General features: G+C 40.1%; 1 protein-coding gene across 7 annotated transcripts in view; it reads left to right on the top strand.

The window, feature by feature from the left end:
• Window positions 1–12,737, top strand: part of LOC309610446 (uncharacterized protein) — a 174,984-nt gene that overhangs the window by 16,005 nt on the left and 146,242 nt on the right. For 5 of the 7 annotated variants that reach the window (XR_014233943.1, XM_082353365.1, XM_082353364.1 and 2 more), the window contains exon 2: window positions 10,093–10,270. The exons of 1 other annotated variant lie outside the window; for it this stretch is intronic. Coding sequence is in view for 4 of the 6 variants with exons in the window: in XM_082353365.1 (XP_082209491.1) it covers window positions 10,093–10,270 (178 nt within the window). In the remaining 2 variants the exon portion in view is untranslated. One more of the 7 variants, XR_014233945.1, reaches the window with a different exon arrangement.

Here is a 12,737-nt window from a genome sequence, read left to right as displayed (position 1 = left end):
GCAGGAAGTAGGAAGTAGTAAGCATTGATAGATAGGATTTTGTATAGGCCCAAAGTGTTAGACGCAGGAACAAGTGGAAATTCTGGAATTTCAGAGGTGCCAGCAAAACCTTCCACCCCTCAAAATAACTTCCTTGCTACCCTGCTAATACTTGATATTCTACTAATGGTGATTTGTTTCTTTGGACATTTCTTTAAACTCAAGCAACCATTTATAAATTAGGATAAATTAGTTTATCAGATTTTTCCCAAGATTATATATTTTGATTAGCTTGACGGTGTTAAAAAGTGTGACAATGGCAGGTACCTGGGATTAGAGAGGAAATGGTGCAATCCATAGAGGGAAAGAGAACAGGAAGAAAGGGCCCTAAAAGAAGAAGCACTTACTTTCCAGTTTCACCAGGTTTAGCCCTTCCCAGCATTGGGGGATGTACTACGGGGGTTCAAGCATAGTGTCAGCAAGACTCTTTGTATTATACGTAGGGGCCCAAGAGTAACTTGTGTGATTCAGAATAAAAACAATATAGGGGTACAGAGAAGACAAATCCTCTTCTTTGTATTGAAGGTTGGGGCAGAGAGTTGGGGGACTTTTGTGTTGCCAGCAGGACACGTGATACTAAAAACACCAAAACCCAAAACCAAACCAACATTTTCTAGATTCTACATTTCTTGTTACAGAAATCTCTGAAGAAATGAGTCTTCCCACTGTGGAACAGAAAGAAATGAGAAAGACATCCGCCGAAGACTAATATGGAAGCAAAGTGTTGACATTAGCAATCCTTGCACCTACCATCAAGAGCCAATGAAGGCACAGATTCATCAGTCCCTTCTTGCTGCCAAACCTGACCCTCATCTTTTAGTGGAAACCCCTTAGGACTCTGGTTACACTTCGTGATGGACGGTCCAATTGGTACTTAGTGCTCAGGAGTTCAACATTATACTCCTTCTTGCTTCTTAAGGAAGAGGATTGCCAATCTAATTGGTCAGATTTCAGGAAGCTGATAGGGCCATATTTGCTAGAGGCCACATTTGCTGTGCCATAAAAGGTCAGTACAAGGTAGATGGGCCTCACCCTGCCTTTTAGGACTTTAGTAAGATTTGGCATTTGCATATGGGCACTGGCGAAAGTGGAACTAAATGGGAGGCTATTTTAGTTGGAGGCTTGACCAATTTAGGGAAGAGAATGGGCCACCTGGCCTAGCCTCTTACTAGAGATTTTTTGTATTGTGATTTGGAGCCCAAATTGAGGAAGTGATAACTTGTTACTTTGCAGGACATTTCCTTCTGTTCCTTCCTATAGCCTATTCCTTGAGAACCTCCCAGGAAGAGTGGCTTGGTTCATGTTGTTCTCACATTTTAAAAAGGTTTTCCATCTCTCTCCAAGGATAATCTTGTGTTGTCATCTAAGGTTCAGCTCCGATTCCTCCTCCTATAATATGACAATTTCAGTCCTTGGCAATTTTTCCTTCCTCTGATCTTTTCTAGCACCCGGACTCTCTACTGCCTACGTTATCATTCACATGCTGCCTTGCCGTTTGCTATACTTTCCTGTGCCTTAAGTGTATTTTAAACTACCAACAGAAGTACAGATATCTCAGTGGCACGTGGCCTGGGGAGCAGAAAGCAGACAGTAGCTATCTGTTATATATAAGCTTTTATGTTGATCTTTGATTATTTAACATGCTTAGATCTTGTCTTCCTGACCTTTGAGGTTATCTTCTAGTTTGGCATTCACTACAGCACGTACAGAGGAGATGGTCAGTAAATGGTCACTGACACTGACTTATCCTAACATTTTCCTGTACCTGTGACCGTCAGTGGAGTAGGCTGGATTTGAGGAAAGTTTTGGGGATTCCGGCACTGCAGTTTTATAACCGGAAGAGAAATCTTTCCATGGCAGAGGGGCACTTGGTGTGTGTTGAACACAGAAGTGACATAAGCCCTTTGAGACTCTAATAGCTTGGCATCTTGGGTGTGGGCTCCATAAGAGCCCATAACTGTCAGTGTCAGTTAATTCTGTTAGTATCACATAAAATATTCTCTTGGAAGGTGATTCTTAGCATTGTATATTATCAAGGTATTTTGTGGCTTCCTTCTCTCTCCTCACCTAACTAGCTCACACTTCACTAACATTTCTAATAATGATCTCTTTTAAGGTATCCTTATAATGCCAGCGCACTCCAACAGGCTTGACCATGTAATTTGCTTTGGCCAATTACATATTTGGAAATATGAGCAAAGATCACTTTGTCTGGAAGCTTTAGGAGCCCTCATGTGCTTTACCATGATCTCTTCTCCCTTGACCTGACATTGGAAATATTTTGAGACTTTCATCAGTCCAGGTTGAAAACAACATAGAGTTGCCCTACAGTGGGCATGTTGCATGACTGAGAAATAAACTGGGTAGATTGCATGTCTATGCTGCCCTTTCCTTGAATCTGGGCTGGCTTGTGATTTACTTTGACTGTTAGATTGTGGTGGAAGTGACATTGTACGAGCTCCAGAGTCTAGGCCACAAGATGCTTTCGCTCTCTTGGGACCCAACTGCAATGTAAAGAAGCTTGGGTTAGACCAGCAGTCCCCAACCTTTTTGGCACCAGGGACCAGTTTCGTGGAAGACAATTTTTCCATGGACCGGGGAGGGGGATAGGGGGGTGCGACGGGGCGGGGATGGTTCAGGCGGTAATGTGAGTGATGGGGAGCGAAAGGGAGTGGCAGATGAAGCGTCACTCATTCCCCCACCACTCACCTCCTGCTGTGTGGCCCGGTACTGGTCTGCTGGCCCAGGAGTTGGGGACCCGTGGGTTAGACCACTGGAAGATGAGAGACCTTACAGAGAAGTTCTGCCTTCTAGCTGTTTCTACCAAGGTGAGGCCTTGTTAGCCTGCAGCTCCCAATGACCCAGCAGATGGGTGCCTATGAGTGAGCACAGAACTGCCCAACCAAACCACAGCATCATGAGAAACAAGAGATTGTTGTGGTTTTAAGCCATTAAGATTTGGGGTGACTTGTATGAAGCAATAACTAAAACAGAGATCCTTGTTGTGGTAAGCAGCTAAGATTTTGGGGTCACTTATTGTTAACCTCAGCATAACTTGGCCTATATTGATTAATAAAGCTAACAATGTGGTTTAAAATGTTTTAAATTAGTTTTTTGATATTTCATACCTAATTTACTTTATTATTATTATTATTTTAAATTGAAATATAGTTGATTTACAGTGTTGTGTTAGATTCTGGTGTACAGCAAACTGATTCAGATATATCCGAATCAGCTTGAATATACTTCCCTATCCTATACAGTAGGACCTTGTTGTTTATGTATTTTATTTATTTATTTATTTATTTTTTCACCTTAAATATTTTATTTTATTTTTTTTCTTCTTTTTTGTAATGTATTCTTTTTAACATCTTTATTGGAGTATAATTGCTTTACAATGGTGTGTTAGCTTCTGCTGCATAACAAAATGAATCAGCTATACATATACATATATCCGCATATCTCCTCCCTCTTGCGTCTCCCTCCCACCTTCCCTATCCCACCCCTCTAGGTGGACACAAAGCACCCTGATCTCCCTGTGCTATGTAGCTGCTTCCCACTAGCTATCTATTTTACATTTGGTAGTGTATATATGTCCACGCCACTCTCTCACTTTGTCCCAGCTTACCCCTCCCCCTCCCCGTGTCCTCAAGTCCATTCTTTATGTCTGCGTCTTTATTCCTGTCCTGCCCCTAGGTTCTTCAGAACCATTTTTTTTCTTTTCTTTTTTTTTTAGATTCCATATATATGTGTTAGAATACGGTATTTGTTTCTCTCTTTCTGACTTACTTTACTCTGTATGACAGTCTCTAGATCCATGTACCTCACTACAAATAACTCAATTTCGTTTCTTTTTATCGTTGAGTAATATTCCATTGTGTATATGTGCCACATCTTCTTTGTTCATTCATCTGTTGATGGACACTTAGGTTGCTTCTATATCCTGGCTATTGTAGATAGAGCTGCAATGAACATTGTGCTACATGACTATTTTTGAATTATGGTTTTCTCAGGGTATATGCCTAGTAGTGGGATCGCTGGGTTGTATGGTAGTTCTATTTTTAGTTTTTTGAGGAACCTCCATACTGTTCTCCATAGTGGCTGTATCAATTTACATTCCCACCATTGCCAGTGCAAGAGTGTTCCCTTTTCTCCACACCTTCTCCAGCATTTATTGTTTGTAGATTTTTTGATGATGGCCATTCTGACCGGTGTGAGGTGATACCTCATTGTAGTTTTGAGTTACATTTCTCTAATGATTAGTGATGTTGAGCATCCTTTCATGTGTTTGTTGGCAATCTGTATATCTTCTTTGGAGAACTGTCTATTTAGGTCTTCTGCCCATTTTTGGATTGGGTTGTTTGTCTTTTTGATATTGAGCTGTATGAGCTGCTTGTAAATTTTGGACATTAATCTTTGTCAGTTGCTTTGTATGCAAATATTTTTTCCGATTCTGAGGGTTGTCTTTTCATCTTGTTTATGGTTTCCTTGGCTGTGCAATAGCTTTTAAGTTTCATTAGGTCCCATTTGTTTATTTTTGTTTTTATTTCCATTTCTCTAGGAGGTGGGTCAAAAAGGATCTTGCTGTGATTTATGTCATGGAGTGCTCTGCCTATGTTTTCCTCTAAGAGTTTCATAGTGTCTGGCCTGACATTTAGGTCTTTAATCCATTTTGAGCTTATTTTTGTGTATGGTGTTAGGGAGTGCTCTAATTTCATACTTTTACATGTACCTGTCCAGTTTTCCCAGCACCACTTATTGAAGAGGCTGTCTTTTCTCCACTGTATATGCTTGCCTCCTTTATCAAAGACAAGGTGACCATATGTGCATGGGTTTATCTCTGAGCTTTCTATCCTGTTCCATTGATCTATGTTTCTGTTTTTGTGCCAGTACCATACTGTCTTGATTACTGTAGCTCTGTAGTATTATCTGAAGTCAGGGAGCCTGATTCCTCCAGCTCTGTTTTCCTTTCTCAAGATTGCTTTGGCTATTCGGGGTCTTTTGTGTTTCCATACAAATTGTGAAAGTTTTTGTTCTAGTTCTGTGAAAAATGCCAGTGGTAGTTTGATAGGGATTGCATTGAATCTGTAGATTGCTTTGTGTAGCAGAGTCATTTTCACAATGTTGATTCTTCCAATCCAAGAACATGGTATATCTGTCCATCTGTTTGTATCATCTTTAATTTCTTTCATCACTGAATTATAGTTTTCTGCATACAGGTCTTTTGTCTCCTTAGGTAGGTTTATTCCTAGGTTTTATTCTTTTTGTTGCAATGGTAAATGGGAGTGTTTCCTTAATTTCTCTTTCAGATTTTTCATCATTAGTGTATAAGAATGCAAGAGATTTCTGTGCATTAATTTTGTATCCTGCTACTTTATCAAATTCATTGATTAGCTCTAGTAGTTTTCTGGTAGCATGTTTAGGATTCTCTATGTATAGTATCATGTCATCTGCAAACAGTGACAGTTTTACTTCTTCTTTTCCAATTTGGATTCCTTTTATTTCTTTTTCCTCTCTGATTGCTGTGGTTAAAACTTCCAAAACTATGTTGAATAATAGTGGTGAGAGTGGGCAACCTTGTCTTGTTCCTGATCTTAGTGGAAATGATTTCAGTTTTTCACCATTGAGAGCGATGTTGGCTGTGGGTTTGTCATATATGGCCTTTATTATGTTAAGTTCCCTCTATGCTACATTCTGGAGGCTTTTTATCATACATAAGTGTTGAATTTTGTCGAAAGCTTTTTCTGCATCTATTGAGATGATCATATGGTTTTTCTCCTTCAATTTGTTAATATGGTGTATCACATTGATTGATTTGCATATATTGAAGAATCCTTTCATCCCTGGGATAAACTCCACTTGATCATGGTGCATGATCCTTTTAATGTGCTGTTGGATTCTGTTTGCTAGTATTTTGTTGAGGATTTTTGCATCTATGTTCATCAGTGATATTGGCCTGTAGTTTTCTTTTTTTGTGGCATCTTTGTCTGGTTTTGGTATCAGGGTGACAGTGGCTTCGTAGAATGAGTTTGGGAGTGTTCCTCCCTCTGCTATATTTTGGAAGAGTTTGAGAAGGATAGGTGTTAGCTCTTCTCTAAATGTTTGGTAGAAATCGCCAGTGAAGCCATCTGGTCCTGGGCTTTTGTTTGTGGAAGATTTTTAATCACAGTCTCAATTTCAGTGTTTGTGATTGGTCTGTTTATGTTTTCTATTTCTTCTTGGTTCTGTCTCCGAAGGTTGTGTTTTTCTAAGAATTTGTCCATTTCTTCCAAGTTGTCCATTTTATTGCCATAGAGTTGCTTGTAGTAATTTATCATGATCTGTTGTATTTCTGCAGTGTCAGTTGTTACTTCTCCTTTTTCATTTCTAATTCTATTGATTTGAGTCTTCTCCCTTTTTTCTTGATGAGTCTGGCTAATGGTGTATCAATTTTGTTTATCTTCTCAAAGAACCAGCTTTTAGTTTTATTGATCTTTGCTATCATTTCATTCATTTCTTTTTCATTTATTTCTGATCTGATCTTTATGATTTCTTTCCTTCAGCTAACTTTGGGGTTCTTTGTTCTTCTTTCTCTAACTGCTTTAGGTGTAAGGTTAGGTTGTTTATTTGAGATGTTTCTTGTTTCTTGAGGTAGGACTGTACTGCAATAAAATTTCCTCTTAGAACTGCTTTTCCTGCATCCCATAGGTTTTGGGTCATCGTGTTTTCATTGTCATTTGTCTCTAGGTTTGATTTCCTCAGTGATCTCTTGGTTATTTAGTAACGTATTGTTTAACCTCCATGTGTTTGTATTTTTAACAGATTTTTCCTGTAGTTGATATCTAGTCTCAAAGCGCTGTGGTAGGAAAAGATACTTAATACGATTTCAATGTTGTTAAATTTACCAAGGCTTGATTTGTGACCCAAGATATGATCTATCCTGGAGAATGTTCCATGAGCACTTGAGAAGAAAGTGTAATCTGCTGTTTTTGGATGGAATGTCCTCTAAATATCAATTAAGTCCATCTTGTTTAATGCATCATTTAAAGCTTGTGTTTCCTTATTTATTTTCACTTTGGATGGTTTCTCCATTGGTGAAAGTTGGATGTTAAAGTCCCCTACTATTATTGTGTTACTGTCGATTTCTCCTTTTATGGCCATTAGCAATGGCCTTATGTATTGATGTGCTCCTATGTTGGGTGCATAAATATTTACAGTTGTTATATTTTCTTCTTGTATTGATCCCTTGATCATTATGTAGTGTCCTTCTTTGTCTCTTGTAATAGTCTTTATTTTATAGTCTGTATTGTCTGATGTGAGAATTGCTACCCCAGCTTTCTTTTGATTTCCATTTGCATTGAATATCTTTTTCCATCCCCTCACTTTCAGACTGTATGTGTCCCTAGGTCTGAAGTGGGTCTGTTGTAGACAGCATATGTATGGGTCTTGTTTTTGTATCCATTCAGCCAGTCTATGTGTTTTGGTTGGAGCATTTAATCCATTTACATTTAAGGTAGTTATTGATATGTATGTTCCTATTACCATTTTCTTAATTGTTTTGGGTTTGTTTTTGTAAGTCTTTTCCTTGTCTTGTGTTTCCTGCCTAGAGAAGTTCCTTTAGCATTTGTTGTAAAGCTGGTTTGGTGGTGCTGAATTCTCTTAGCTTTTGCTTGTCTATAAAGGTTTTAATTTATCCCTTGAATCTGAATGAGATCCTTTAGAGTAATCTTGGTTGTACATTTTTCCCTTTCATCATGTTAAATATGTCTTGCCACTCCCTTCTGGCTTGCAGAGTTTCTGCTGAAAAATCAGCTTTAACCTTATGGGGATTCCCTTGTATGTTATTTGTTGCTTTTCCCTTGCTGCTTTTAATATTTTTTCTTTGTATTTAATTTTTGATAGTTTGATTAATATGTGTCTTGGCGTGTTTCTCCTTGGATTTATCCTGTATGGGACTCTGTGCGCTTCCTGGACTTGATTGATGATTTCCTTTACCATATTAGGGAAGTTTTCAACTATAATCTCTTCAAATATTTTCTCAGTCCCTTTCTTTTTCTCTTCTTCTTCTGGGACCCCTATAATTCGAATGTTTGTGTGTTTAATGTTGTCCCAGAGGTCTCTGAGATTGTCCTCAATTCTTTTCATTCTTTTTTCTTTATTCTGCTCTGTGATAATTATTTCCACTATTTTATGTTCCAGCTCACTTATCCGTCTTCTGCCTCAGTTATTCTGCTATTGATTTCTTCTAGAGAATTTTAAATTTCATTTATTGTGTTGTTCATCATTGTTTGTTTGCTCTTTAGTTCTTCTATGTCCTTGTTAATCATTCCTTGTATTTTCTCCATTCTATTTCCAACATTTTGGATCATCTTTACTATCATTACTCTGAATTCTTTTTCAAGTAGACTGCCTATTTCCTCTCCATTTGTTTGGTCTGGTTGGTTTTTGCCTTGCTCATTCATCTGCTATGTGTTTCTCTGTCTTCTCATTTTGCTTTAGCTACTGTGTTTGGGGTTTGTTTTTCACAGGCTGCAGATTCGTAGTTCCCATTATTTTTGGTGTCTGCCCTCAGTGGCTAAGGTTGGTTCAGTAGGTTGTGTAGGCTTCCTGGTGGAGGGGACTGGTACCTGTGTTCTGGTGGATGAGGCTGGATCTTGTCTTTTTGGTGGGCAGGACCGCATCTGATGGTGTGTTTGGAGTGTCTGTGACCCTATTATGATTTTAGGCAACCTCTCTGCTAATCGGTGGTGTTGTGTTCCTGTCTTGCTAGTTTTTTTGCATAGGGTGTCCAGCACTGTAGCCTGCTGGTCGTTGAGTGGAGCTGGGTGTTAGCGTTGAGATGGAGATCTCTAGGAGGTTTTTCGCTGTTTGATAATGCATGGAGCTGGGAGGTCTCTGGTGGACCAATGTCTTGGACTTCGCTCTCCCACCTCAGAGGCACAGGCCTGACACCCGGCCAGAGCAACATACCCTGTCAGCCACACAGCTCAGAAGAAAATAGAGAAAAAAAGAAAGAACGAATGAAAAAAATAAAATAAAATAAAGTTATTAGAATAAAAAGTAAAAAAATTATTAAAAATAATAAAATTATAAAGTAATAAAAAAAAGAAAGAAAGAAATAAGATAGCAACCAAACCAAAAAACAAATCTACCAAAGTTAACAAGCAGTAAAAACTATACTAAAAAACAAAGAACAAAAAAACACAGTCAGAACTGTAGGACAAATGGCAAAAGCAAAGCTATACAGACAAAGTCACACAAAGAAGCATACACATACACACCACAAAAAGAGAAAAAGGAAAAAAAAATATTAAAAAAAAGGAAGAGAGCAACCAAGTCAATAAACAAATCTACCAATGATAATAAGCTCTAAATGCTAAACTAAGGTAAATATAAATCCAGAAACAAATTAGATGCAGAAAGCAAACCCTAAGTCTACAGTTGCTCCCAAAGTCCACTGCCGCAATTTTGGGATGATCCTTTGTCTATTCAGGTATTCCAGAGATGCAGGGTACATGAAGTTGATTGTGGAGATTTAATCTGCTGCTTGTGAGGCTGCTGGGAGAAATTTCCCTTTCTCTTCTTTGTTCGCAGAGCTCCTGTGGTTCAGCTTTGGATTTGGCCCTGCCTCTGCATGTAGGTCGCTTGAGGGTGTCTGTTCCCACCCAGACAGGATGGGGTTAAAGGAGTGGCTTATTCGGGGGTTCTGGCTCACTCAGGTCAGTGGAAGGGAGGGGTACAGAATGCGGGGCGAGCCTGTGGTTCCAGAGGCCGGCGTGACGTTGCAACAGCCTGAGGTGCACCGTGTGTTCTCCCGGGGAAGTTGTCCCTGGATCATGGGACCCTGGCAGTGGCTGGCTGCAGGGGCCCCCGGGGGGTAGGGCAGGTGTGGATAGTGACCTGTGGTTGCACACAGGCTTATTAGTGGCTGCAGCAGCAGCCTTAGCGTTTCATGCCCGTCTCTGTGGTCCATGCTGATAGCTGCAGCTCGCGCCCATCTCTGGAACTCATTTAGACAGTGCTCTGAATCCCTTCTCCTCAGTCACCCCGAAACAATGGTCTCTTGTCTCTTAGGCAGTTCCAGACTTTTTCCCAGACTCCCTCATGGCTAGCTGTGGCACACTAGCCCCCTTCAGCCTGTGTTCATGCAGCCAACCCCAGTCCTCTCCCTGGGATCTGACCTCCGAAGCCAGAGCCTCAGCTCCCATTGCCCACCCATCCCGGCTGGTGAGCAGACAAGGCTCTTACGCTGGTGAGTGCTGGTCGGCACCGATTCTCTGTGCAGGACTCTCTCCACTTTGCCCTCTGCACCCCTGTTGCTGTGCTCTCCTCCGTGGCTCCGAAGCTTGCCCCCCGCCACCCCCGTCTCTGCCAGTGAAGGGGCTTCCTAGTCTGTGGAAGCTTTTCCTCCTTCACAGCTCCCTCCCTGAGGTGCAGGTCCCATCCCTATTCTTTTGTTTCTGCTTTTCCTTTTTTCTTTTGCCCTACCCATGTACATGGGGGAGTTTCTTGCCTTTTGGGAAGTCTGAGGTCTTCTGCCAGCGTTCAGTAGGTGTTCTGTAGGAGTTGTTCCACATTTAGATGTATTTGTGGGGAGGAAAGTGATCTCCACATCTTACTCCTCTGCCATCTTGAAGGTCTCTCTGTGGGTTTTCTTTATCTTTGATTTCTTGGTCTCCATTGCCCCTTGTTATGTGAGAGTAGTGGTTCACAACAAACAAAAAACCTGCTGCTTAATGATTCTGTTTTTAAACATTATGAATCATTTTGCAAGGAAATTTCTGACTTCTCAGCATGTTAGAGCTGCCCAGCAGGTTTTACCCTTTAACTGGAGGAGGGAGAGGGAGCCCCGAATTTCAAACCCAGTCCATCAACCCCTTTTTGCTGAAATTCTTGCCCCATTTTGAGAGAAAGATAATGTGAGTAATGTCCTTTCCTGCAATTTGAAAAAACAGACAAGCATGGCTTACAGGGAAATCCTTGGTGATTGAAAATGTCATCAGAAACAGGCTCCTGATGTTCACATTCAATGACTCTCGGTGTCATTTCCAAGTGTTCTGATAAGTTTCAGTTGAGCACTGCACTTTACAGAGTTGGCTCAAGCCCACAACAGTGTGTGTGTGTGTGTGTGTGTGTGTGTGTGTGTGTGTGTGTGTTGGTGATGGAGGAGCCAGAGGCAGGCAGGTGTCATTTAGTCACCTGCATTTGAAGCTGAGACAAGCCCCAGATAGGACTGGCAGATTTGCTTCTGGTGCCATTACCAGTGACTGCCTCCAAATCACCTCAGGCTGCGTCTGCATAGTGCGAGAACGATGTGCTGATGAGGAAACAATATCAGCTAGGACGGTCATCTGAGTCATAGAGACAAACAGTCACAACAGCAGGAAAAATTCCAACCAAAAACACAGTGGCTGGACCAAATTCAATTGTGGGAAAAAAAAGAAATACAGTAAAAATACTGTTTTTACTTCTATTTTTTATTTTTAAGAAAAAAATCCCCATTCCTTTATTAAACACAGTTATGCCTACTTCTTCATGCCTAAATAAGTATAGGTTAGTTAGGTTAGATTTTCCTGTTCTAGAACTTCATATGAGCTGACTCATATAATAGTGTTTTGTGTCTGGTTTCTTTTACTAGAATAATGATTTTGAGGTTCATCCATGTTATGTGTGTCAATAGTTCATTTCTTTTCATTGCTGAGTGGTATTCTATTGAAGATATATACTACAATTTCTTTTTTTTAAAACTTAATTTTATTTATTTATTTATACAGCAGGTTCCTATTAGTTATCCATTTTATACATATTAGTGTATACATGTCAATCCCAATCTCCCAATTCATCACAGCACCCGCCCCCCCTCCCCACCACTTTCCCCCCTTGGTGTCCATAAGTTTGTTCTCTACATCTGTGTCTCGATTTCTGCTCTGCAAACTAGTTCATCTGTACCATTTTCTAGGTTCCACATATGTGCATTAATATACGATATTTGTTTTTCTCTTTCTGACTTACTTCACTCGGTATGACAGTCTCTAGATCCATCCACGTCTCTACAAATGACCCAGTTTTGTTCCTTTTTATGGCTGAGTAATATTCCATTGTATATATATACCACATCTTCTTTATCCATTCATCTGTCGATGGACATTTAGGTTGCTTCCATGACCTGCCTATTGTAAATAGTGCTGCAATGAACATTCGGGTGCATGTGTCTTTTTGAATTATGTTTTTCGCTGGGTTTATGCCCAGTAGTGGGATTGCTGGGTCATATGGTAGTTCTATTTTTAGTTTTTTAAGGAACCTCCATACTGTTCTCCATAGTGGCAGCATCAATTTACATTCCCACCAACAGTGCAAGAGGGTTCCCTTTTCTCCACACCCTCTCCAGCATTGGTTGTTTGTAGATTTTCTGATGATGCCCATTCTAACTGGTGTGAGGTGATACCTCATTGTAGTTTTGATTTGCATTTCTCTAATAATTAGTGATGTCGAGCAGCTTTTCATGTGCTTCTTGCCCATCTGTATCTCTTCTTTGGAGAAATGTCTATTTAGGTCTTCTGCCCATTTTTTGGATTAGGTTGTTTGTTTTTTTAACATTGAGCTGCATGAGCTGTTTATTTATTTTGGAGATTAATCCTTTGTCCGTTGATTCATTTGCAAATATTTTCTCCCATTCTGAGGGCTGTCTTTTCGTCTTGTTTGAAGATTCCTTTGCTGTG

The sequence above is a fragment of the Balaenoptera borealis genome (genome assembly GCF_965194805.1).
Source record: "Balaenoptera borealis genome assembly, chromosome: 14".
Lineage (NCBI taxonomy): Eukaryota > Metazoa > Chordata > Mammalia > Artiodactyla > Balaenopteridae > Balaenoptera > Balaenoptera borealis.
This window is presented reverse-complemented; position numbering and strand designations above follow the sequence as displayed.